This window comes from Photinus pyralis, unplaced genomic scaffold (assembly GCF_008802855.1).
Source record: "Photinus pyralis isolate 1611_PpyrPB1 unplaced genomic scaffold, Ppyr1.3 Ppyr1.4_LG6, whole genome shotgun sequence".
NCBI classification, from domain to species: Eukaryota; Metazoa; Arthropoda; class Insecta; order Coleoptera; family Lampyridae; genus Photinus; species Photinus pyralis.
In genome coordinates, this window is record NW_022170663.1 from 9,105,732 (window position 1) to 9,131,255 (window position 25,524).

Sequence of the window (25,524 nt, forward strand, 5' to 3'; positions counted from 1 at the left end):
GTAAGATGGGGATATAGGAAACTAATGGTAGAAGATGAAGAATACAGATGGAGTACCAAGAAAAAAGGATTAGTGAGAAGAGAAAGGATAGGAACGGGAAAGGAAAGGTGGGAAAATGAACATAGTACTCGTATATGCAAGAACCAATTTGCAAAAGGAGGCATATTAACAGGGGAAAAAAGGGATAAGGAAATGGAGGAATGAAACGAGAGAAAAATACAGATCAGACGAGTGGAAGTGGGGAGAAAGAAAATGAAAGTGACAACGATATATAACAGAGAAGGAATGAAAGACTTAAAAAATAGAAAATATGTAGATTAAAAAGAGAGGGGCTAATTATATTGGGGAATATTTTAATGCCAGAACAATAATTAAAGGAAAATGGATAGGGATGGAACAGGATAGAAAATCAAGATAGACAGGGGGATGTGTTACTGGAATTGTCAGAAAGGAGCGGTTCGAGAATTTTAAACGGAAATATGAAGGAAGATAGGGACATGCATGGGGGGAAAAGGAAGGGCAGTAATTGATTAGACAATAGTAAATACAAAAATACATGAATTTAAAATAGGCACAATTGAATATAAAAGGAAGATCAATAAATGAAAAGACAAAGGGGGATATAGGGGGTTATGGGAAAAAGAGACGATGGAACTGTAGAGAGGGAGATTAGAGAAACAAGGAGAACAAATAGGAGGGACTACAGTGGAAGGGTGGAGCAACATAAAGGAGAGTAATAACGTGGAAACAAAGGGGAGGGGAGAAAAAAAAGAAAGGAGTGGCGTGACAAAGAGTGTACAGAAGAGAGAAAAAGATAAGGAGAAAAAGGTGGGAGAACAGAAAAAAACCTAAAAGTGAGAGGGAAGCACAATTAGACGTATGAAAACCACATTGTGTCAAGTTACTACAAGGAAAGCAGAAGAAAGAGGAGGCTTTGGAAGCGGTAAGAAGAGATGAGGTTGAAGGAGATGAGATAAGAAGAGAGGAGATCGAGCTGCAATAAAAAATACTGAAGAACGGGAAAGCAGCAGGCAGAGACGAGATAGGTAGTAAGGCTTGGATTTTCGCCACAGATAGAATTAAGGGAACTATGAGAAATCTAGCAAACGTGGTATGGAGAGGACCCAGTTTACCCGAACAATGCCGATCTTCAAAAAGGAAACAAATATTGTGTTTAAAAAAAACTAATGAGGGAGTGGTTACCAAAATATTTGTGGGGAGAGAGAGAAAATAGTAAAACAATAGCAAGATTCAGATGAGGAAATGAAGAGAGACGGTACGAGAAACGGAGACAAGTGAAGAACAAAGAAAATGTAGAATATGCGGAGAGAAAGAAGAGGACATAGAACACATGTTATTAAACTGTAAGGAGCTGGAAATGGCAAGGAAAAATAGGAGTGAGGTACCGCATGAAGGGGGAAGAGTGAGAAGTGGATGACGTGGATTTTATAGAAAATAAGGGAAAACATGGGTTTTAGTTTTATTTTGTTATAAGTGTAAAAAGCTTTGTTAAGCTGGCGTCTAATAAAGATTGATAGTATAAAGTAGTGAACAGTTTTGGGGAATGAAACTGCCTCTTTTTGGTTATGACTTATATAACGATACCTGTGACACATTTAACGTAAACAGGATATCGAGCATTCGACCCACGAAACTAAAGCACCTATAAGGGCTCACAAATTTAAGTGGTCTTTTATACTAAATTGCAAAAAAGGGGTTTCTCCCAGAAGTTGTTTACCTATAACTTATGGGAAAAACCTTCTTCAATAAGTCTTCCCATCATTAGTAAAGATCATCAACAGCTCTTGACGAAAACTTAACCGATGCGATGCTAAACAATTTCACCTTGATCAAACGTCAAATTTATTTTTTGCTTTTTGGTGCAATATCATTTGCATTTGACCCTAAATCCAAGGTGGTAATTAAGGATTTTATAATTGAGAGCACAATCTTCCGTTTCGTTCCCACTTATTTTTAGGCAAAATAAGTTAATTGGTAATACCACTTTTATTGACTAGTGTTGAGACAAGAAAAATGGGTTTTCACGTAAACATATTTAGGTTTTCACACTTTCAAAGCGGAGAAACTTGCTTTTTATGAACATTCTGGGTAAGTTTTTTGAAAAGCTGTTAGTCAAAGGAATAGAACTTAGTAGGTCTGGTTACTTACTTTATTTATTCACCGATTGACCACGAATTGGTAATAATGATTTGGCAACTTTTTATTGTTGCCTCATTGTGTCATACCGCGTTTAATAAAAGCAATTAGGAAAACTCACGTATAGGTACATCAGAAGTGTTAAATCATATTTCACAATTCACTGAACGCGCAAATCGAGAAAAATAGGGACACTTTTAAAAAATGACCAAAATTATAGTAGCATGTGCCTTTCTAATGCTGACAGGTACAAATGGCGATTTCCACAAAGCACCTGTTAGAAGTAGGTAGGTTTTGATCTATCATCTCTGCGCAAATTTTACATAATTCCAAATTAAAAAAAATATTTACACACTACCCACCATTAAAAAAGGTTAATGTAAAATATCATTCACAAAATAAGACAAGGTTACCTACATTTTTCGTCTGATGACCTGACAAATTAGATGTAACACGCACATTATTAACTTTTACTTGCACTTTCAGTTACCTGCAAACACACATTTCAAATGTGGTAGCTGTCATTAAAGGTTGTTAAATACTATCATCTTTCGACATGACAAATTAAAAATGTGCAGAATTGTTCGTCATGCCTATTATATTTAGCACGTCTCACTGCGTGAGATCTCAGTTACTCTACAATTCTCGATTAGTTTTTTCATCATTCTTGTATTATTGCTCCGCACTTTTATTCTCTAAAGTCTCTAGTCTTTTCAAAAATGTATGGCACCTTAAATAAAGTTTTAAAAAGTTTGTTATACACTGGTTCTTCTCCAAAGACAAAGAAATTTTGTGAATCATTCCCTTAAAACCATTCCAAAAAATCATTAAATTTCTTAGTATCACACAAAACCCTCTACTTATTTACACTCTATGGACAACAACTACAACAATCAATTAAGCATTCCAATTTTCAAACAGAATTTTCTCTATGTTATTTTTTCCTATATGCGGCTAAGCGTTTTGATTTGGTTTAGATCTGAAGATACTAAAACAGTAGCTAAGAGTCTATATGAAGAGGTGCCAGTCAATTTGTTAGTTGAATACAATTTAGGCATATTTTCTATGTTTACTTTCGCTATGCAGATAAATCTCCCATACACGTGGGCAGAGGAATGCAATTTAAATTACTATTAAATAATGGTTGTTACAATGCGATTAATAATATAATGCTCAGTTACATAACCGTGTGATTTGTCATTAACTTATTTTATAACTTTGCGGAATTTCACTTCTTTATGCCATCCTTTCTGACAAATAAACTTTATATTAAAAACATTAATCATTTCTGGTTTGCCATAAGCTGTATAATTTGATCATCACGATGAAATTCTCACGTCAAATAATAAATTAGAGGCGACCGCGCGATTTAATCAAGAGCATTCGATGGCGGATAAGAACACAAACCCCTCTTGATGCCGCAACATATTCTATAATTGCACACAGATATCCACCCCCATATCAATTCCTTAGGGACATTAGTAATCATTACGTGCACAATGGTATCCAACGATGTTAGAAGATTACATCTCCTACGTTACTGTTTCAACAAAGGAAGATCGCACCTGGCCGTTCCTGGGAAAAATTCGGAAAGATTTTTGACTGCTTTTATATTACTGACCACCTTCCAGTCAGTTAGAAGAACTTTAAAGGTCACTGTAATAAAAAAAGTGAATTATTAAAAACATTAATCATTGTTTCACCACATTTCTTTGGCGTTTCTTGTTGGTTTGACTATAATATTTGATTGGATTCATTAAATTTATTTATTTAATGAAGAGGTTAGTGGTACAAGTTAATTTCTGTCAAATTTGGCATGGGATGACCATAAGTCATCGCGACAGCATTTTTTATATGGAACGCACTCTTGGAGGACCTAACTTTTTAATCAGCAAAATAAACACATACGTGGGAAAAGTCGTTGCGAAATATCTTAGGTTAAGAGCGCACCGAAAGCTCTCGCGACGCTCTTAAATAATGCCTGAGATGTTTATTGTGATGGTAACGAGTTTAAAATAAACAAAATCAGGTGCGACTACCAAAGTTTCAAAATTTAAAATTGCCCATTATAGTATCGTCCTGGATATCTTCGCAGAGAACACACTATAAGTACCGGCACGTAAGAAGGCGAAAGATAACGCATCCCCACAATTCATATTCTATTATAATTGCACACTCCTGGTACTTAAGACGATAGACTGTATCGGAAAAAGGAAAAATTCGCTCAACATAAAAAAAGAAAAACAATATAGTAGTATGGAAAAATAGAGAAAGCGTGTAGAAAAAGAAATGAATCGGGAAAAATCCCCTAGCAAATGTTGCTACGATCTGGAGGCCATCCCCTGTGCCCAACCAAACCACCCGAACAATAAGAAGGAGGAAGAAAGAGATATGGAACGTCAATAAATATTAAAGTGAAATTCGGTAAAAAGAATATGTGAAAATCAGTGAAGCAACGACCCCATTTTTTATAAACAAATTCTTCGGTTGTTATACGCGATATTAATGGTCGGAATTTCCGTACTTCCGACTTGTCAGCGAAAATTCACCTCTCGTCCTTCGTTTTACTTATAGTGAACTTTATATTTTTGTTTTAAATCAATATGGGGAGTCGAGGTGGTTGCGTTTGCGGTTCTGGCAGCAATTTGGGTTCATTAGCGATGAACGCCTCCCAATGATTTAAGAAGTATTCTTCGAGAACTTACACGAATCGTCAAAATCAAAATTATGCCTAAGTTAGCCCCCCCCCCCAATCCAATTTTTGTCTAAATCATTTCAGAATTAGGTGCTAATTAAGAGCCAATGACAAAAATGTAATGCTTTGGTCGTTGGGCACAAAAACAATTTTTATATGAGTGTGGCTAACTTAGCGTTAAGCTATAAAAGTATCGTAGGAAAATAATTAATCTGCAAAAAAAATGGTATAATTAAGTGCTAATTAGGTGCTATAGTTACAAACAAAATATTTAAAAAACACAAGACATATCAACAAACCAAATCATTTGATTGGGGGTAGCTTAATGTTAGCCCCAACCAAATTAAAATTTTTTGTGCTCAACGGCTAAAGAACTAAATGTTTGTTGTTGGCACCTAATTAGCCATTCCCCTTTTTTCTTTTTAAGTACTTTTCAAAATCTCACTTAAATACAAAGGTGTCGGATCAAAAACGAAACAGACATTTTCGCGCAGTTCAAAGTGAATTTCCGAAAAACGCGCAAATTCGATATGGCATCGTTTTAATTTATTACACTTTGCATCTCATTGCTATACTAACAATCCCTAATGTCCCAATAGGTCAAGTGAGCGTTTCATTCAGGGAATTTGAATAGTAGCTTCTAAATTTTATCGTCTCAATGTTCCAAAATATGCGTATTAAATTCTATTGCAACCCTCACATTTACATAAATACAAGATGTGACACATAAGCATATAAAAGAAGTAGAGAAGGTTCCAAAATATTTGGTTTAGAAAATATCCCCAAATTTGGATTTCTTTTTTAATTGTTTTGTTGGTAACTAAAACACATACCAAGGGCGGAACAATCCTCCCCGATTTAGAAAAATTGTAAGAAATGATTTTGGATTAAAATGTTTATTTCGTCCCCGTTTCTACTCAATTTTATTTTACATACGTATATCTTACATAATGCACTTATAGACCCTCTTTCACAAAAGTGGTCATTGTTTTGGATCCTAAGCAGAGCTGGGCAGTATTCAATTTTGTAAATACTTTTTAGTATTCAAATACTTTGTAATTAAATACTTTTATGGAAGCAGTATTTGTATTTGTAACTCAAATACTTTCACAAATATTTAGTATTCGAATACTTCGCAAAGTATTTGGATACTTCGTAAAGGAATACTTCGCAAGGTATTTGTAGAAGTATTCGAATACTTCGCATAGTATTTTCTTCCTTTTTTACCAAAAATCGACTACACCAAAATTTCTCGGGAAAACACTTTTTCTTATTAATTTTGGTGCGTAGAATCCAAAACAATTCGTACTTTTTCGATCAGACTTCTCAATCAAAAGTTATAGACTAGAAACCAATTTCGAAAAAAAATTCAAAGGGCTGTAACTTTTGAACTAGTAGATGGAACTGTTTGAAATTATGGTAGCCCAATCTTCAAACTGTTTGAAATTATGGATTCTACGGGCCAAAGTCTATAAGAAAATGTTTCCCGGTCGATCTCAGACAATTTTTTTTCCGGCCTCAAAAAAAGGCAGTACTTTTAAGTTATTCAAATATTTAAGAACAATTTAGAAATGTTTAGGGAAAGTTTCCATTGTCACAAAATCAAATATAAAAATCCGATACAACTGAATACCGAACGATCCTGGAGTGAAACTTTTTGACTCGATAGTCTACGTAACTTAAAAACAATAGGGATCTTTCTTATATCCTTAAGACTATGTGTACCAATTTTAAAGCGATCGCACGTTTTTAAACAAACTATCATGCACACGGACAAACGGATGGTTAATAAAGGATCTGTTCCAAAATCGCTAGGATTAATTTCAGAAAGGAGAACGTATCATGTGCACGACGCTTTGAAAACTGGTACACGCATTCTTAAGGATATAACTGGTATAAGAAAGGTCCTGGTAGGTACCTCCTATATAATAATATAATAATAATATTACGCTTTTACTCCCCTTAAATTTGTATATAACAATAGAAATACAAAAAAAGCTAACCCCATACAAAGTATAACTTGATTTTTTAAGTAGTATTAAGACTTTTATCTAGTATACTATTTTAAATTTTTAATGTATTTGAGTGACAAGTATTTGAATACTTTTTACTGTATTCGAATACTTTTCAAAGTAAGATAATGAAATACTTTTCAAAGTATTCGAATACTTTTTATAGTATTCGAATACCTTTAGATGAAAGTATTCGAATACTTTTGAAAGTATTCGAATACATTCTAAAGTATTTGAATACTTATTTTTTTAAGTATTTGAATACTTTTCAATGTATCTGTATCTAGTATTCGCTTGTGCTGGACGTAAAAGTATTTAGTATTCAAATACCTTTGATTTGTGTAAAGTATTTACTATTTAGTATTCAAATACTTTTTGAAAGTATTCTGCCCAGCTCTGATCCTAAGCGATAAATTTTCCAGTATTGCGAGCAAATTTGCTTCCAAGGGCCTAAAGCAAAATGCAGTTTTACCAGCAGACACGAGGGTTAAAGGACCTCAATAGTCACCCCAAAAGACGGCATGTAAACTTAATAAGCGTTCAAGCAACGATTTGCATATTTAATGTGAGGTAACCACCACCTTCTTGATTTCTACCCATGTCTTTACCATGGTTGATCGAAATTGTTTAGATTGATTTGTTTTCTTGTTGACGGAGCATTGAAATTAACTCCGTATTAAAGAGGGTAACGAGTAAACTGAGTACATCTCATTCCCCATAAATAAATTGTAACGGTGTAAAGGAAATAACCGATGTTTCTTTCATAGCGCATTACAATAATAGAAATCTTCAATTACCCACAGGCGATAACACTACGACAGACAAATTATTATTTTTTAGATGGAATATTTACATGTTCATCGAAATTTTATTAGCTTTACAATACAATAATTCAAATGTACGACATCAAATTTTATTTTATCATCAATTAAAATTGAGTTGCGTAAGTTTGTTGCACAACAAACGAAAATGACATGTAAAAATTCATCATGTAAATGACCACCATGTGCAGGTCAACGTTTAAAGTTTCCTATTATGCGTGGAGTTCTTCCTCTTTCGACAATTCTGCGTCAAATTAGGAAGCTTGGCGAGTCCCAATTCTTCCCACGCTTTCCAAATGGTTACCGATTGATTATGGAGGGGAAATTTTAGGATAGATTTTTTGGTATATATACAAGGGAGAAATTGTAGGGACCATTGTAGTTTTGTGATTATCGAGCAGGTACGATGAAATTGATAACGGTAAGTGCGATTTAGTTGATCTTAAGTTATTTATTGTTATAATTTCAGGGTGTTTTATCGCTTGTTGCGGTTATAAGCGCACGGCCGGACGTCTCACATCTACCCAGCGGGAGTTATTTGCCAGGAGGGCTTGCAGGCGCATCTTCTGGACACTTTGGAAGCATAAACAACTTCGGTGGTGGCCACATTGGCGGAGGTCACACCAGTTTCGGTTCGTCAGGCGGGCACTCCAATTTCGGTTCGTCAAGTGGGCACTCCAATTTTGGTGTGTCTCATGGTACATTTGGAAGTAGCCACGACGGACATGGTACAGGATTCCATGACCAAAAACATGTCTACTTCTACGCAGCACCAGAAGAAGAAAGCTCAGGTCGACTTCGCATCCAACTTGTGCCCAATTCGCAACGCAACACTAAGATTATCTTCGTCAAGGCGCCATCTTATGGATCTCTAAAACCAGAAGTTATCGCGCCACCTTCAGTGTCTGAAGACAAAACGCTGGTCTACGTGTTAGTTAAACGACCAGATCATGGTGGAGCCATCACAATCCCGGCCGGTGCCGGCGTCAAGCCTTCCAAGCCCGAAGTTTACTTCATTAAGTACAAAACTCAGCACGATGCTCAACAGCAAATTGTCGGAGGACTTCACGGTCAACATGTTGGCGCCAGCGTTCCCGATGTAGGAAGCGAATCAAGTTTTGTAAGCACCTTGGATAGTGGCGTATCCGGCATAGGGGGCACCACCGGATCTATAGGATCCCACACTCACTCTAGCAACTTGTTTACGAGCGGAACGTCCGGATCGAGTCAATTTGGACCGGCAGGAGCAAGCGGCCCGTACTAAGCAAATTTTGCGTGATTAGTTTAATTGCTACGATAGAATTTTATGTACCTGTTGAATGAAAATATAGTATAATTGAAATCGGTTCGTCTCTGAAATATGAGTGCCTTTAAGATACCAGTGTAAAGTATAGAGGGTAGGACGGTGTGGACGGAACCTTGTGGGTTTATTAACTTACATTTTTGAAGTTCGCCATGGTGGCTATGGCTACAACCCTAAAATAATTTTCATTTTGATCGGAACCCGTTTACACAGTGTTTCATATCGAAGATGCAATGTTTAAATGGACTCCCCTGTATATTATTGCATATTTGCATTCGAGTGTGACTAATGGGATAACATTTGGCATCTAAAACGAACGTTTTGGGGGCAAATTGATACTTATATATTTTTTTAAAAGTTTTTCTAAAAAAATTGATTTGCATTTTTCATTGATAGCTTGATTTTTTCAAATGCAATTCTGCTGACTTTTTTTGTTAAATGAGAAATTTCATTAGCTTTCTAACGATGTTATCGGGATCTATTTTTGGTGATTTTCTTTTAATTTCGCATTTGTTTTCGTCAAAAACAGTGTTTCAATGAGTTCCATTGTAACATTGTTTTTGGTAACTTTTCATCTCTAAGTTGGCAGTTCGCCAAGACGTCAACGTCTAATCATCAGATGTGAAATCAAATTACGTACGTAAAATTTATGTGTTTTCCTTGATTTTTGGTACACGAAGAACTTAATACATTCCAAATCAACAGTTTACACATCCACCATAAATAAATTTACTACGAGTAAAAAATTACACATTCACGGAATTTAAAGTTTCCAAATGTCAGTGTTGTGTTTATCTACGCTGCCAACTTAAAATTTGTCAACGTAAATGGTGTTGCCAACTTAAGACATATTAATTCTAAATTTTCCTGTAGTTTTTGATAATTACTTTTTAATTAAATTAAAGCCCCGAAATAGAAAAAATAGTATGAAAAACACGTGTTACAATGCTTTATTGTAATACTCCTATCTTGTGGACACTCGTATTACAATAGGTCACATTGTAACACTTGTCTTCCAATATACTATTCCGTCATTTAAAAAAAATAAACGTCAAACTGATGGAGTCCTTGTAGAGAAAAAACGAAGGTAGGTCCCAGCTTTTAATTTTTAAGTCAATTTCCCTCTTAAAACGTATATCCGGGTTTCAAATGTGCGTAAACTACGTTCTAACTAGAGAGTTCATTGAAGCCGAATTGTTAATAGAAATGCATTGACAATACCAAAAATTACAGGAAAAAACGTTCCTACGAATTTAACAACTAGACGTTTAAACTTGGGGCTCCTCATGGTTCTAAGCCCTGAGACAACTTTCCATATAGTTGGTAGTAGTTCTAATTGGTTATGACATTATATCCTAATTTTCTTCTGAATGTTTAGGTACTATTAGAAAATTGTTATCTTATTTTAAGCCTTTTTGTGGGGTGTTCATACCAATTCAGAGCGAACCGAAAGCGAGATCGGCATTAGTCAACCCACTTTGACCATCCTCAGAAATCCGCGTGATATCCTATTTCTTCGGAAATTGGTTAACATATCCGGATGCACTCTAAACATGTATGGATATATATGCAGGTGCATTGAAAAGCTGAGAAGTTCCATCGAAGATACCGAGAATACACAAAGAAATCAACGTATGTTAATGCAAGAAAAAGTCAATCTTAATCTCTTTCTGATTACGTTACTAGTGCAAGACTTTGCATCAATTTCGTTGGAAAAACGTCGAAACATATTGTTTTGATTAGCAGACGGGAGCTCTTAAATACTTTCCATGATTGCGGACAAGATATACTAATCTAGGCATGAAAAATGTGAAATCTGAAATGTTTCGCGCGAGAGTAACGCCCCCAAAAGTTGAAATTAAAATAATCCCAAAGTGCCTACCCCATAATCAGGGTTGAGAAAAAAAATCTGTTCTCGATGAAATTGCGTCTCTGTGAATTTTTCCACACAAAAATAACAAAAACACAAAATAGTTTTAGAAAATCGAACGTAGACCATAAACAATTGTTGTGTACTACGATTTTCTAGGAATTCAATATTCGAGAGAGGTGTTTTTCTTGGAACGATTCTTTCGTTACAGTGCTAAGTATCTAAATATCTTAACGTGCAGATAAGGTTAACCTATTTTCCAATTTTGTTATATCAACACCGCCGAATTACCTGGAAGCAGAAAGGGTTAAGTTGCAAAAGTTCAAGATTCTGAAAACGTTCCTCCAAACGAATATTGTTCAGGTTAGCTTCAAGTTTTATATTGATGATTGGAATAAAAGTGAGCGTTCGTCATGTTCCCACATTTGTCAGTAGGCTATTTGTTCCAAATTATTAGTTGCCGCCCCATTGTCCGGGTGTGGTTTAGAATTACACTCTGTAAATTAGCATTATTTAGTTACTTTTGCAACTCAGCTAATGAATCAAGCAATCATCAAATCAATCAAGAAAATGGAACACCCTGTATACTGCGACCGACTATTGTAGTACTTTATTGTAGAGATTCTAAAAAATAATTGATGTATCGAATTTGTAACAATTATAAAAAAACAAAAGAGAGAAAACGCAAAATACGAGACAAAAATTTGCCACCATGTATAACGATAATGACGCCCTTTCGACTGTATGATCCATTGGCCATTCAGTGTTTATGTATTTGACAAGCAGCAAAAAGATCAAGGAATGTTGCAGTCACATTTCAGATTGCAGGAGAGGTTTGCTTTAAGAATTCTCCTAAAGGTAAAAAATATATTGTGCTGAATGTACAGAGTGCACCAATTAAGCAAACAAAAAATGCTTGCTTTGGGATATTTTTCTAAATAAACTCAAGGCCCAAAATGATTCGTTTCAGATCTACGCACTGATTTGCAGCCCCTGAGAAAAATTTTCCCAAAGATGGTGCACCCCTAAACGAAGACCGGAAAAAATCTAATCTTGACAAAGTTTACCTGATTTCTGCGGATTTTCCAACATGAAAATGTTCACTTTTTGAAAACTCAACTGAAATTCTTGGTCAAACCACAAACATGGTCAAAATTTAATCAAACTTGCTCGGTACAATTTCTTTGTATTTAATGAAAAAAACTGTCGAACAGTTTTTGCATACAAGGTTTGCGCTTTTTCCATCGAAATCCAGAAAGTATTTTTGTCTTATTGTTTGCAGTTTACTATAGCAAATACCGAGTGCTCCAATTTTGTCAAGACTGCAGTGTATCTCTGTGTAGCTGTTTTTAAAGATAGAGACTTGCGGTTTTCGCGACCCTGTGCCACTGTTTTGTGAAACTTTTAATATCACAAACAGAATCAATGTAATTACGTTTGTTTCTGAGATACAGGGTGACAACGGAGAGTTTGACATTTTGGGACGGTATCACGTTTTACTACCCATGTAAGATAGAAAATGGTCAAACCTGCCTGTTTTAGGTATTTTTACGTAGAATTCAGTGGCGTAGTAAAAAATATTGTTGCACCATCGTTTCTGAGATTTGACCCAAAGATATTTTTTAAATGCAACACCCTGTATATCTTAACGTCAATTTTTTCCACTTTTTTGCCTGATTACATTAATGTATAACTACCTATACTTTTTTGTATATCATAATTTTCAAAATTTTGAAATGACGTGCTTCTACGTCAACGATTTTTATTGATTGGTCTTAGTTACCATGGATACAATAAACAAAACAAAATCTCCATGAATCCACGGCCTACTATTTAAACACTGTAATAAAATAAGGTTGTAATTTTTGGTTCACGGCTAAAATAAAAAAAAATATAGGTTGAGATATACCAATGGAATTAAGAAAAAGAATACGAACAAATTAACGGTAAGTTATACAGGCTATTGCATTTAAAAAAATATCAACATTGGGTCTAATATCAGAAACTGTGGTCTAAACATTTTTTCTAATACAACTGGATTTTACGTAAAAATATCTAAAATAGACAGTATTTATATTCTTTATGACAAGATCCCAAAAGTCAAACTGTTCGTTTTCACCCTGTATCTCAGAAACAAACGTAGCTAGATTGGATTTTGTTTGTGGCATTAAAGTTTCACAAAAAAGGGGCATAGGGTCGTGAAACCCGCAAGTCTCTATCTTTAAACACGCCGAGATACACTGCAAGTCTCAATCAAAGTAGGACACACGGTACATACCGCAGTTAAACTGTTTTGAGTTTTTCAAAAACTAAACCTGGTTGTATTATTTTCGTGTTCAGAATTTCTGCCCGGACCCTTTTAGGGTTGCGCTTGGGGTACAAATTCTTGCAAAAGAGGAATACGGAAAGCATAATTTCATTCTACCGAGAAAAATTAAATTAAATTAATTGTTTCACCCTGTATATATAGCTAGCAGAACCTACTGTAGCCTGTAGCTGTAACAATAAAGTACTAAATTTCAAAGTGGGGCACTGAATACCTTTTGTATTGTTGCTCCTTTCTATCGGCGGCACTAATTCCGAATTGAGGCAACTAATTGGCACTTATTAACTCTGAATGGAACTCTAATTAGTTTTTTTTCTGTCACTTGGTCTGTTAAATGTAATGTAGCTACCAGTACATGCTACAACTCTGAAAATTATACTAAATTTCGAATTAGAATAATAAATTAGCACCTTAATTATCTCTTTGTCGTAACCGTCTACTGAAGGCCTTCAAACCCAATATACTCAAAAGTGTCAAATGTAAAAGTTGCTTGATATAAGGATAATAATAACAGGTAGGTAATAATTAATACTTTATTTATATAAATATAACAGGTACATAGACGATCCCCAACCTCGCAAATTATGTTTGCAAAATGAGAAATACCCAGTATACACGTTTACAATGGCCTTAGTAAGGTCCGCTGGCTCCCGCAGGTCCGTACTGACTCGATCCCGATGTACCACTCGTAAATATGCCGCTGGAATGGGATCCGGAGGTGTGAGATCCTATAGATCCGATGCTAGTTCCTTGAGAGGTTCCCGACGTAAAGCTAGTGCTACCGAGTCCCACGTTTGAGACACCGCTATCTAATGTTCTTACAAAGCTGGCTTCGTTTCCTAAATCGGGAACGTTAGCACCGACTTGTTGCCCTTGAAGTCCACCAGAAATTAGCTGACGAGCGTCTTGTTGACTCTTGTACTTGATGAAGTAAACTTCGGGTTTGGAGGCTTTGACGCCGGCACCAGCAGGGATTGAAATAGATCCACCGTGATCTGGACGTTTGACCAATACGTAGACAAGGGTCTTGTCTTCAGAAATTGAAGGTGGCGCGATAACTTCGGGCTGTACGGCTCCATAAGATGGTGCCTTGACGAAGATGATCTTAGTGTTGCGTTGGGAGTTGGGCACAATTTGAATGCGAAGACGGCCTGAGCTTTCTTCTTCAGGTGCCGCGAAGAAATAGACGTGCTTCTGATCTTGGAAACCTCCACCCACACCGATACCTCCAACGCCTATGCCTCCAGTATGTCCTTCATAGCTACCACCTCCAAACGTACTTTGAGAACCGAAACTTGTCTGCCCAAAACTGCTCTGGCCTCCTAGTCCACCCAAACTGGCCTGACCACCACCAAAACTGGTCTGACCACCACCGAACTGGCCGCCCAAACTGCTTATACTGCCAAACTGTCCAGACGATTCACCTAAATGCCCCGATGGTAAGTAACTACCAGTGGGTAGATGCGACACGTCCGGCCTGGCATTAATTACCGCGACCAGCGATAAGATGACCTAAGATTCACATGATAAACCACACTTGAAAAACTCATTCATTAGCACTTACCGTTACAAATTTCATTGTACCTTGTAATTCACAAAGCTGAAACTCAATACTCGTTGCATACACTCCCTTGTATATATACAAAAATTGCACGTCCCCTCCCAAAGTCAATCCACTAATTGACAAGAAAAATTCGATTGGAGTAGGAAAAATTGGAACCCAACTTCCTAATTTTGTTAACGCACAATATGTAAAAGAGGAGAGAGTACAGAAATGCGTTTGCTCATTGTTGATGGTGGCAATTTAAATGATGAATTTGTACTTGTCTTTTTTGGGAAATTGCGTAACAAAGTTACACCATTCAATTTTATCGATGACAAAATTAAAATTTCATACAGTCCACTTGCATTATTGTAATAATGATCAAGATTATTACGGCGTATAAAACAATTTCTAGTATGACGCGCTTTATTACTCTTTTTACATAAGCTTGCTAGTAAAACCGTAATTGTTAACATTTACATCTTTAACAAGCCTTAAAGACGGTTTACAACGGTGAACTTTTGCAATAGATGCGATCATAACACGCGGCGGGGTGTCAAGTTGACAATAAAAAAAAGGTTAAAGATCAAGAATATAAAAATATCTTCCATTATTTACAAATTTGGCGTATTATTGAAAAAAAAATTATAAATTAGCCAAAAGAAATTTGCGAAAGATGCAATATAAAAATTGAGTATAACATGATTGGCCAAGATACCACGAGTAAATTGCAAAAATCATCTACTGGCGCAGTTTCCTCTATTGTGCGTTGCGTTTAGTAGTGTTTAAGTGCAGCTTTATATGAACGGGGTGGGTTTGTTCCGATATTGAGCTAATCGGAAGATGGAAGAATTAGAGTTCAATTTAAAGTGTTTGATTGGATTTTGTTGCAAAGAAAAAGTAGTACACGATAATGTTCTTCATCATACTGTCTAAGTGAATTTTTAATTTGGTTGGAATTTTTGAATAACCCATTTTTTAAAAATAAAAATCCGTTTATACTAGACATCTTGCGCTTGATCTTCGCGAGGCCCCGTCTGTTGTAAACCATTTCATATGGAAGCATATTAAATATTACTCTTTGTGCAGTATCCCACAGTTAAACAAAATTTCTAAACTGCTGTAAGTTTAATGAGTATTTACTATTTATGGATTCAAGAAAATTTAGCAGAGGAGCCACGAGTTAAGTTTTGATTACAGTTGGTTATGTTTATAACATGAACCTTCCAAACTTGAAAGGGACTTGGATTTTATTACCAAACCAGCTATGCTTATTAGAACGGTTTCAAACTGAAACTAAAAAATCATAATTAATTATAATAGTAAAAAAAATGTGCTCAATTTGTATACCATAACCACTGCGTCTTAATTATCGTATTAATTATGGTTTTATATACGATTGCCTCAATTAGAATAGCTTATGTAATATGTTATGTGCCGCGCTATTCACTACCCCTTTTATTTTGTTTGTTTATCTTGTTGTCTGTTACAGGTTAGGCAGAACGCGCCCTTCTTGAGCTCGACAAGGTCGTGCCGTTACGACCTTTGATTACATACTGGCCTTCGATACAATCGAATCGAAGTTTTACCTTTGTTTGATATTAATACTTGCTCTGACTACCTGTGGATCTACATATCTATATCTATATATTACAGTGTCCTATTTGTAATACTTTTGAGATCGTTCATTAAATCACTCTCGATGGTGACGTCAATTATTGTTTATGTCCTATCCGAGCTATCGGGTATTTTATTTTTTTAGCTTGTCAAAACCAGAACAAGGATCTCGTAGTCTGTGTTGTTTCCCCCTTTTAGTAAGTAAGTATAACCCCCTTTTGAAAGTTACTATAAAGCGTTTGAAACGCGAGTGTTCGTGGAGACCACCACTTCCTTCTCAAGGGGATGGACCCTGGGATGGAAAATTAAGTATTGTACCTGGTATAGAAGCAGATTACGAGTAGTTCGAGACTCTTCAGCTAATTATACTATGCGATCAAAAATGAGTTGCTGACGAGTCACCCGCCACTCATTTTTGATCGCCCCTTCATATACCGAGCCCTGCGGCTTAGGAGGTTTTTTCTTTTTCATTGTTTTCAGGTTTGAATTTTAGAACTGAGCTCACTTCTTGGCGTCAATGTCTAACTTTATTCAAGGTAAGAGTTGCCTTATATGTTTTACTTGTACTTTGCACTTTGTCCGGAATATCAATATCAATTCAATTTAGAAGATTATAGGAAAAAGGAAAGTAATGAAAGAGGAACCCAACAGGGAAAAGTAGGTGAAGATGGGGCAAGGATGGACATGGGGAAAAAGAGGAAGTCATTCTTAAATTAAAAGATGGAATTTTTAGTTTTTTTATTTTTCGCTTGTGCGGTAGATATTACTACGCATTTAGTGTTTTCCCAAAAAGCGTCAATAATCTATTACATATATCTTTATAGGTATACACTTTTTATTTAGAATGAAAAAGAAAATTCCCAAGAGAAAAATCAAACCCTACGAAACACAACATGCATCCTGTTAGACGTCCCGTCACATTGCCATTGACTAGTCGCCTCTTACGACATGCAGTGCCCCTGCAGTAGGAATATTCTACTACCCGTCCCTACACGGGGATGACAAAATTAGTAATTACAGACATGTAGTTCCTTGACAAGCACAAGTGTAGAAAATAGTTATTTATTATGCAAGACGATAAAGGGATGTTTTAACCACCTTTCACGAAATGGTTAGTTTCTCTTTATCGTCGTGTATAAATACAAAACTTTTATTTTATAGCAGAAGACATATAAATCATTATAAAATTTCTGAAAATTCTGCACGTAATTTAGACGTAAAAAATAGTAAGCTGCCTAACCTAACCTTTCCTTGCCATGGAAACAATATTATTTTCGGTTCTGAACTTCAGTTTATTTTGTGTTCCGCGCTCCATTTTAAAAAGAACTACAGGTGTCATTAGAATGAGCAATCATTGTTTAGTGCCGTTAAAGTGATCATTTTATCTACTACCGTTAAAGAAAGGGTATACTCATTCAAATCTATCAAAATGGAAATTTAACATCTGCTATAGAATAAAAGAAATTAAACGTTCGAAAAACGTTCTCTATCCTAACAGGGAATATGCTTTTGACAACTTTTTTGCACATTTTGGTTGATTGTTTGGAAATTTTGGTACAATTCATAATGGTAATTTTTGTCAATTTAAGCAATTATTTACATACAAGTCAGGAAAATGATACATTACTGGCGAGGAAATATTGAACTTTAATTTCCCAACCAGGTAATGACATTTTACTGACGAGTTTTGTATTAAATTTTACCCGAAATCATTTTTTAAACAAAATTTCAATATATAACTTTTGATTAATGTCAATCTGTCAGTGATGACAGGAGTCATTATAGACATTTGGAAATGTCAAAAATGCGGCCGGTAATCTGACAAGCGGCAGGAAACATAATCTGCTCTGTCTCTGTCATGGAAACTATAATTTCCTGACAGAAAGTAGGCATGAAAATGAAGGGTTCAGGACCATTTTGGGTAAAAATATTAAAACAATAACGAGATAAAAATGCGGAAATGAAGAGAAAGGGAAAGAGAATTGGAGACAAAAGAAGAAAATGTGGAACATGCGGAGAGAAAGAAGAGGACATACAACACATGCTATGGAACTGTACGGAGGTGGAAATGACAGGGGGAAGTAGGAGTGAGACGTTGGATGAGAGGAGAGGAGGCGAGAAGTGGATAACGTGGATTTTAAAGAAAATAAAGGAAAAAATGTTAGTTTAATTTTGTTTTAAGTTAAATTGTAAAAAGTGTTTCCAAGCTGGCGTCTAATAAAGATTGGTTGATCGATTGATATTATAAGAGGAAGAAGAAATTTCTACGAAATTTACGACTTTTGGAGTATGTAACACTGGACATTCTTACTGTAAGACGGAGAATTCGAAACCCTTCTCAATGTAGCTTATTTTTAGTCCAATTTCTCCAACAACTGTATCTCGCCCTTGAAGTATATCATTGGGTTGGGAAGATCATTTAAAGTTGTTCTTTTACTCTACGTTTCAACAAACCTGTAATCAGACATAAATTTGGAAATCAATGGATGTTAAAGAGAGCCAAAGCTTTGGGGACGAGTGCATTAATCTGGTGACTACGATCAGAATTTGATACATGCGTAGAAAAAGAGGGTTGCGGGTCACCTTCAACCATATTCTATATCTTCATATTTTCCTCGGCATGTGTAGATTTTCGCTGTTTTTCCCGTGGATTCGCCTAGAATTCAACGGGCCATTTTTACTGCACTTTTAAAGCACTCTCGTCCGAGGGGTAGGCCGAAAGTATTTCGCCTCGACGTCGAAACAAAAGCGACCCCAAAAACATTAGTCTTCTTTCGTCGAAGAATACTTTATAAGCCTCACATCAATCTTCTAGTTTTCATAGTACATCAATAATGATTACCCTACGATCGATCGCTTTTTGGTTTGATATATATTTTCCCCTGACCCCCAATTGTACTATTTTTATTAACATCACTGAGAGCGACTGTTTATACGATACACCTAGCACCAATTACTTTTGCATATAAGCGTTACTTCTTAGGAATTAAAAGCAGGCTTCAATCACAATTAGACCCAGACTTTCTCTTTAGTTTAAAATCAAGTACCATAAACAAACCTTGACCTTGCAACGAAAGAGAAATGAGTTGACCTTGATCTTGAACCGCATCGTTTTCGTCCTTACATAAGAAACGGCGCAAGGTGAATAAACCATTACGCTCACGACCCAATTATACACATGCAAATAAATAAAAAATATAATCCCCATAAGTGGAACACACCTTAATATGATTTAATTTTTAATAAAATTTAATACGGGCCGCTAGCTCCAGCAGGTCCAAAATTGCTTCCAGAACTAATACTGCTACCGCCAAAATTTGTTGTACTGGATACTTGACTAGTGAACGAGCCATCTGTACCTCCATGATGAGCACCAGAATCTAAAGTTCTGACAAAATTCGACTCGCTTCCAACTTCGGAGACTGAGGATCCTACGGGTTGCCCGCCAAGTCCGTTGTGTATGGCGGACGCGGCGTCATGTTGAGATTTGTACTTAATGAAGTACACTTCGGGTTTAGACTGTTTGAGTGAAGAACTGACTGGGATGGTGAGTTGGCCTGCTGCTTCTGGTTTTTTGAGCAGGACGTAGACCAGGGTTTTATCTTCAGATATCGATGGAGGTGCGATAACTTCGGGCTGGATGGCTGCATAAGTTGGTGCTTTGATGAATATTATCTTCGTGTTCTTCTGTGAGCTTGGGACGACGTTGATGCGAGTACGAGCGAGGTGTTCTTCACCCGGAGCGGCGAAAAAATAGATATGCTTTTGCTCTTGGGGGATGTTGTTGTATCCGCCATGGGGGCCGAATTCTGAGCTTACACCAAAGTTACTTCCCGAACTGTAATCTATGTTACTTTGTAGTCCGGACCCAGACGGTAAATAGCTGCCAGTAGGCAAATGAGAAACATCAGGACGCGCATAACTCCCGATGGCAAAAGCCAATACAATCTGCAAGACCACAACGCCAAACTTTTCAAAATGACTTTACGTACAACTTACCACAAATGTCTTCATTATTATCTCGAGCTGATATCACTAATCTGGTAGATCGTTAATAACACTTATATACAGAAGAACCCCACTGAACGGCCGTTCATTTTCGTCACCAAAACCAAGGCCAAATATTAAACATCGAATTAACATCTTAAAAATATTCTTCATACGAAAATGTGTACATTGTGAAAGATTAGAAAATTCAAATGATTTTCCATAAAAGAAACCAGAGGACTGGGTTACAGAATAACTGAATAAAAATGAATCATTAAAATGAATTTATTACCAAAGGAAGATTTCGTCATTTCATTTAAAGAGAGGTTAAATAATCGGCACATTGCCAAACGAAATCAATGCAAAATAGTGTTTACTGTTGACATCCTCTGTAAATTTCGTATGTGGCGGTGAGAAAATAGCCACAAATTAGGGTTTGTTCGCGGATGTTACCATAATTACAACGATGTTTCTTGGGAAGCAAGCAGAAGGACGAATGTTTCTATCAATTGCATCCATAGGTAAAGATACAGGATGTTCCAATAAACACACATATTGCAACAATCATTTTCCTTATAATTGTAACGCCCAACGTGAAAAGTGCAACCCACGACAATTCTACTAGTAGCAAGGGACCAGTTTGGTAACGTGGAGACGATGCTTAAATCGCATCAAAAGCGTTTCCGATTCAAGTATGGTTTTTGTTTATAGTCAAGATTGGGAAAAGGTTGATATAAACTCAAAATTTCTAACAATTGGGTTACAAGGTGATATTTTGAGTTACGCCAGCAAGGGCGGGGAATGTCAATAGCAGCCACTGATTTTAACATCGCTTTCCCGGCATGGGGCTCGCCCAAAACCTCCAAGAGGGACTATGCGGCATACTATTGACCAACTCTTCCCTAAGCGTGAGCCCCTCGAACCCATTGAGAGTGAACAAAGTGAATTTGAGGAAGTTGCACACTGCGAGGTGATTACAGCGGCACGGGAACGCCCGAATAAGCGTCTACAATCAGTAAATGCGCAACTATAGAAAACCAGAGATCTGAGTAAACCTGCCAATGATATTTGAAGCAGAGACAATACCCGAGAGTGTGGATACAGTGCAGGCTGGCACTGATCTCCAAGACCAAGGATACATAGGCCGATAAGTCTTGATTTCTCTGGACAAATATTTGAAAACAAAAATTAAAAATAGGCTGGAGGCGGCAATTAGCAACCTGATATCAAAGAGACAATATGGCTTCCGAAAAGGAAAGACAACACTAGACGCGATAAAAATCGGGCTCGGCCCAACCTTATGGACAATCACATACAATGGCATATTGGACATCAAGGTACCTCCGGGAAGTACGGTTATAAGTTTCGCCGATGACATCACCATCGTAGCGCAGAATAGGAAACTTTCAAACTCAGTGAGAAACCTCTAACGAGCAATAGAAACTGTCAACAAGTGGATGGGGAATAAAAAACTAGTCCTCGAAAAAACTAAGGTCCTAACGGAGTCGGGGGGGAAAGTTATAGTTGGTGGAAATCAATTCCTTTTGATAAGACCTATCATTAATAATACCATGAAGGGTAGAACGTGTAGTCCCCACCTCTAGACCACCACTAGATAGATCCGCTTCTGTAGAACAACCCCCTAAAAGTAGTTCAAAATGGCAGAAGTGGGTCCGAATGAAGGGATGGATAGACGGACGGACAAAAAGCAAGCAATAGGACATTTTTTTCTAGTTAAAAAAATGGGCTCAAAAATTCTCTTCTTGTACCCTGCACTGGTCCCCTTCTCCAAGATCGATCAGGAGCTTTTCTTCCAGTGATTTTACATGTCTCTTATTCTTAATGCAGATTAGTTTAAGGTGTCCATCCTTGGTCTTTTTAGTAGCCCTCAAAGACCCTTCTCGTTGCCCTCCAGGGCTTTCCTGGCCCCTTCCAGAAGCTACGCATATGATTTGGACTCATTTTGGACAAATATGGCCACTGCTTCGGGAGGCTTACCTCTCTCCCCCCCTTTGGTTTGGCACGCTGTCCATATATGCTGCAGTTAATGCATTTGTTCTGCTTCCAGTAGCTTATTCGCTACCTTAACGATGGTGCCGTATAGTCTTCTGGCGCCCTCTGTGCCACGTCCGTTAACGTTTCGAAGTCGCTGGCAGTCTCAATGCGCTCTTGTATTTGGATTCTTACAATGTCCTCCTCTTTAATCCTACTTTTGCATTTTTCGCAAACTATTTACTTCTTTCGTGACTCCCTTATCGATGTTTTAGTGGGATCCTTTGTAACGTCCCGTTGTTTCGTTGAATGTACTCTTGGTTTGGGCGATTCACCCAATGCGCTCCTAGTGTTTGGAGTATTTAGCACAATTGGTATTGAGAGAAATATCACTTTTGCTTTTGTCATTAAAATGACAGATTTGATTTTTGCGCGAAAAGTTGATTTCTGAGTGGATGATTTTCAAAGTCGTCACGCTAAAACTGTTTAAATTATTTATGTAAGTGTATTTACGTGAACGGAGCAGGGCTGTAATTCTCTTGAGGTAAAGTTATTTTCATATAATGCCTCTTTGTTAACACGTTTCTTTTTGTTTTAATATTTTAATTAGCTTTCTTTGTCTTACCTATATCGTAATCTAAAACCCATTTATTAATGGGGTACGTAAGTATGATCTGATTTTGGCATTGCAGTTTTTGTATATATCTTTGTACGTTAGGAGCATTGGGGTGACCGTATTAAAGAATTAACGTCTTCTGGATGAAATGCAAATACTCGTTTTCGAATTCAAGAGTGCTACCTGTCGATCAGCTGGAACTGATCCATTATAATGTATCTAAGATGGAAGAATCACCAAGGAAACTACTGGAAATTGCAAACGTGCAAGTAATCGTTAGTTGTCGTTAGTTTATCTTTGCCTTTGTCGTTGCTGTTAACGCGAGCTAATTCAGTTATACCTACTTTATAAGTGATTAGCAGGGCTGAACGTTTGGATTTAGTTAAGAATATCCTTGTCCAGAATTGCTAATTTATTTACTGTCTTATGCAATTAAATATTATTTGTGTATCTGGATTGTTCATTACCAAGGCGAGATTGTTTGTAAATACCGACCTGTGCCCGAGGATTCACAAGGCTTATATTCTTATTGTATTTCTAGTTTATATTTTGTATTAACTGTTTGGTGTGACTTGTGCACGCCTGGCGCCCAAATTGGCAAATCTCGATGATTTTTGCACAGGAAGGCCCGTTTCCCCTGGCTGGTCGTGACCAATTCCCTTTTCCTTTTCGAGGTTTTCTGCAAGTTGTGTTGAATATCATCAATTATTAAAGTATACCTACCAGCGGTAATTACTTTTAACTCATTATTATAATACATTCTATCATTAATTACACACATCGTATAATCAAGGTTTCTATGTTTGAATTTGCCACAACATGGCGGACGGGCACAAATGTCGCCACTGTCTTGTATAGGGTCACTGTAACCTAAGCTATCCTCGTACGCATGTCTAGGATTTCCAAGATCTCCTAGACGTGCTATTGATAGTCCTGGACGAGACGAATTCGATAGGAACCCTCACCCCCCTCTCCATCTCTCTTCACGCTATAGCGTTTAATCATAATTGGTTACAATTAGGAAAAGTTACAGCCTTTTAACATATAGAAGTGGATTTTGGTGTGAATTCACAAACTTGACAGGGATATTTATAAGCTACCCCAACCTATAAAGTTTGACTCATAATTACGAAAGTTAGTGTTTCTTGGAAGTGATATAAAAATACAAACAAATTCAAATTAATTCACGTCAATTCTAATTAGTTCACTTTAATTCCGATTAATTCAACGTGAATTCAAATTATTTCATGTTACTTCAAATTAATCCACGTAAATTCACTTTAATTCTAATTAGTTCAGAGATGTGTACACAAAAAATTCAAAGTATGAGTAGAAAAAGACCCTTATTTTTAAGAGAAAGCCATCGCATTCACCTTGCCAGAGGGGCATTCCATACCTCACAGACCCCCGGTATTACTTTGCGTTCTGTTGTGGTTTATAAAGGTTTTTAATGAAAAGGTTGCGGGGTAGATTCGATGGCCCACATTGGAAATTATTATGAAGGTGACGAGGTCTCTAAAGATTTTGGATGAAAAGTCGCATTGTCTGTAGTGTGTAGGGAATATTTTCCAGAAAGGACCCTTATTTTGGACCTAAGTTAATATATTATCCCAGTACCAGAGCTGGGCAGTATTCGATTTTGTAAATACTTTTTAGTATTCAAATCCTTTACAAATACTTTGTAATTAAATACTTTTATGGAAGCAATATTTGTATTTGTAACTCAAATACTTTCACAAATATTTAGTATTCGAATACTTCGCATAGTATTTGAATAATTAACCTTCCTTTTTTACCAAAAATCGACTACACCAAAATTTCTCGCGAAAACACTTTTTCTTATTAATTTTGGTGCGTAGAATCCAAATCAATTCGTACTTTTTCGATCAGACTTCTCAATCAAAAGTTACGGACTAGAAACCAATTTCGAAAAAAAATTCAAAGGGCTGTAACTTTTGAACTAGTAACCCAATCTTGGAACTGTTTGAAATTATGGATTCTACAGGCCACATTCTATAAGAAAATTTTTTTTCCGGGTCGATCTGAGACAATTTTTTCTTCGGGCCTCAAAAAAAGGCAGTGTATAACCTTCCTTTTTTACCAAAAATCGACTACACCAAAATTTCTCGGGAAAACACTTTTTCTTATTAATTTTGGTGCGTAGAATCCAAAACAATTCGTACTTTTTCGATCAGACTTCTCAATCAAAAGTTATAGACTAGAAACCAATTTCGAAAGAAAATTCAAAAGGCTGTAACTTTTGAACTAGTAGCCCAATCTTGGAACTGTTTGAAATTATGGATTCTACAGGCCCCATTCTATAAGAAAATTTTTTTCCGGGTCGATCTGAGACAATTTTTTCTTCGGGTCTCAAAAAAAGGCAGTGTTAACCTTCCTTTTTTACCAAAAGTCGACTACTCCAAAATTTCTCGGGAAAACACTTTTTCTTATTAATTTTGGTGCGTAGAGTCCAAAACGATTCGTACTTTTTCGATTAGACTTCCCAATCAAAAGTTACGGACTAGAAACCAATTTCGAAAAAAAATTCAAAGGGCCGTAACTTTTGAACTAGTAGCCCAATCTTG

At 36.5% G+C, this 25,524-nt stretch overlaps 3 protein-coding genes across 3 annotated transcripts; 1 reads left to right on the forward strand and 2 right to left on the reverse strand.

The window, feature by feature from the left end:
- Nucleotides 1–7,962: 7,962 nt before the first annotated feature.
- LOC116173559 lies at nucleotides 7,963–9,018 on the forward strand. Its single transcript, XM_031491084.1, has 2 exons — nucleotides 7,963–8,106; nucleotides 8,155–9,018. Exons 1-2 carry the CDS (start codon nucleotides 8,092–8,094, stop codon nucleotides 8,947–8,949), a joined length of 810 nt encoding a protein of 269 aa, XP_031346944.1. The 5' UTR covers nucleotides 7,963–8,091; the 3' UTR covers nucleotides 8,950–9,018.
- Nucleotides 9,019–13,747: 4,729 nt separating this feature from the next.
- Nucleotides 13,748–15,437, reverse strand: LOC116173557 (pupal cuticle protein 36-like). Its single transcript, XM_031491082.1, has 2 exons — nucleotides 14,749–15,437; nucleotides 13,748–14,696 (listed from the first exon to the last, which is right to left on the reverse strand). The coding sequence occupies exons 1-2, from the start codon at nucleotides 14,761–14,763 to the stop codon at nucleotides 13,815–13,817; spliced, it is 897 nt and encodes a 298-aa protein (XP_031346942.1). The 5' UTR covers nucleotides 14,764–15,437; the 3' UTR covers nucleotides 13,748–13,814.
- Nucleotides 15,438–19,570: 4,133 nt separating this feature from the next.
- Nucleotides 19,571–20,564, reverse strand: LOC116173560. Its single transcript, XM_031491085.1, has 2 exons — nucleotides 20,344–20,564; nucleotides 19,571–20,292 (listed from the first exon to the last, which is right to left on the reverse strand). Exons 1-2 carry the CDS (start codon nucleotides 20,356–20,358, stop codon nucleotides 19,594–19,596), a joined length of 714 nt encoding a protein of 237 aa, XP_031346945.1. The 5' UTR covers nucleotides 20,359–20,564; the 3' UTR covers nucleotides 19,571–19,593.
- Nucleotides 20,565–25,524: the final 4,960 nt, after the last annotated feature.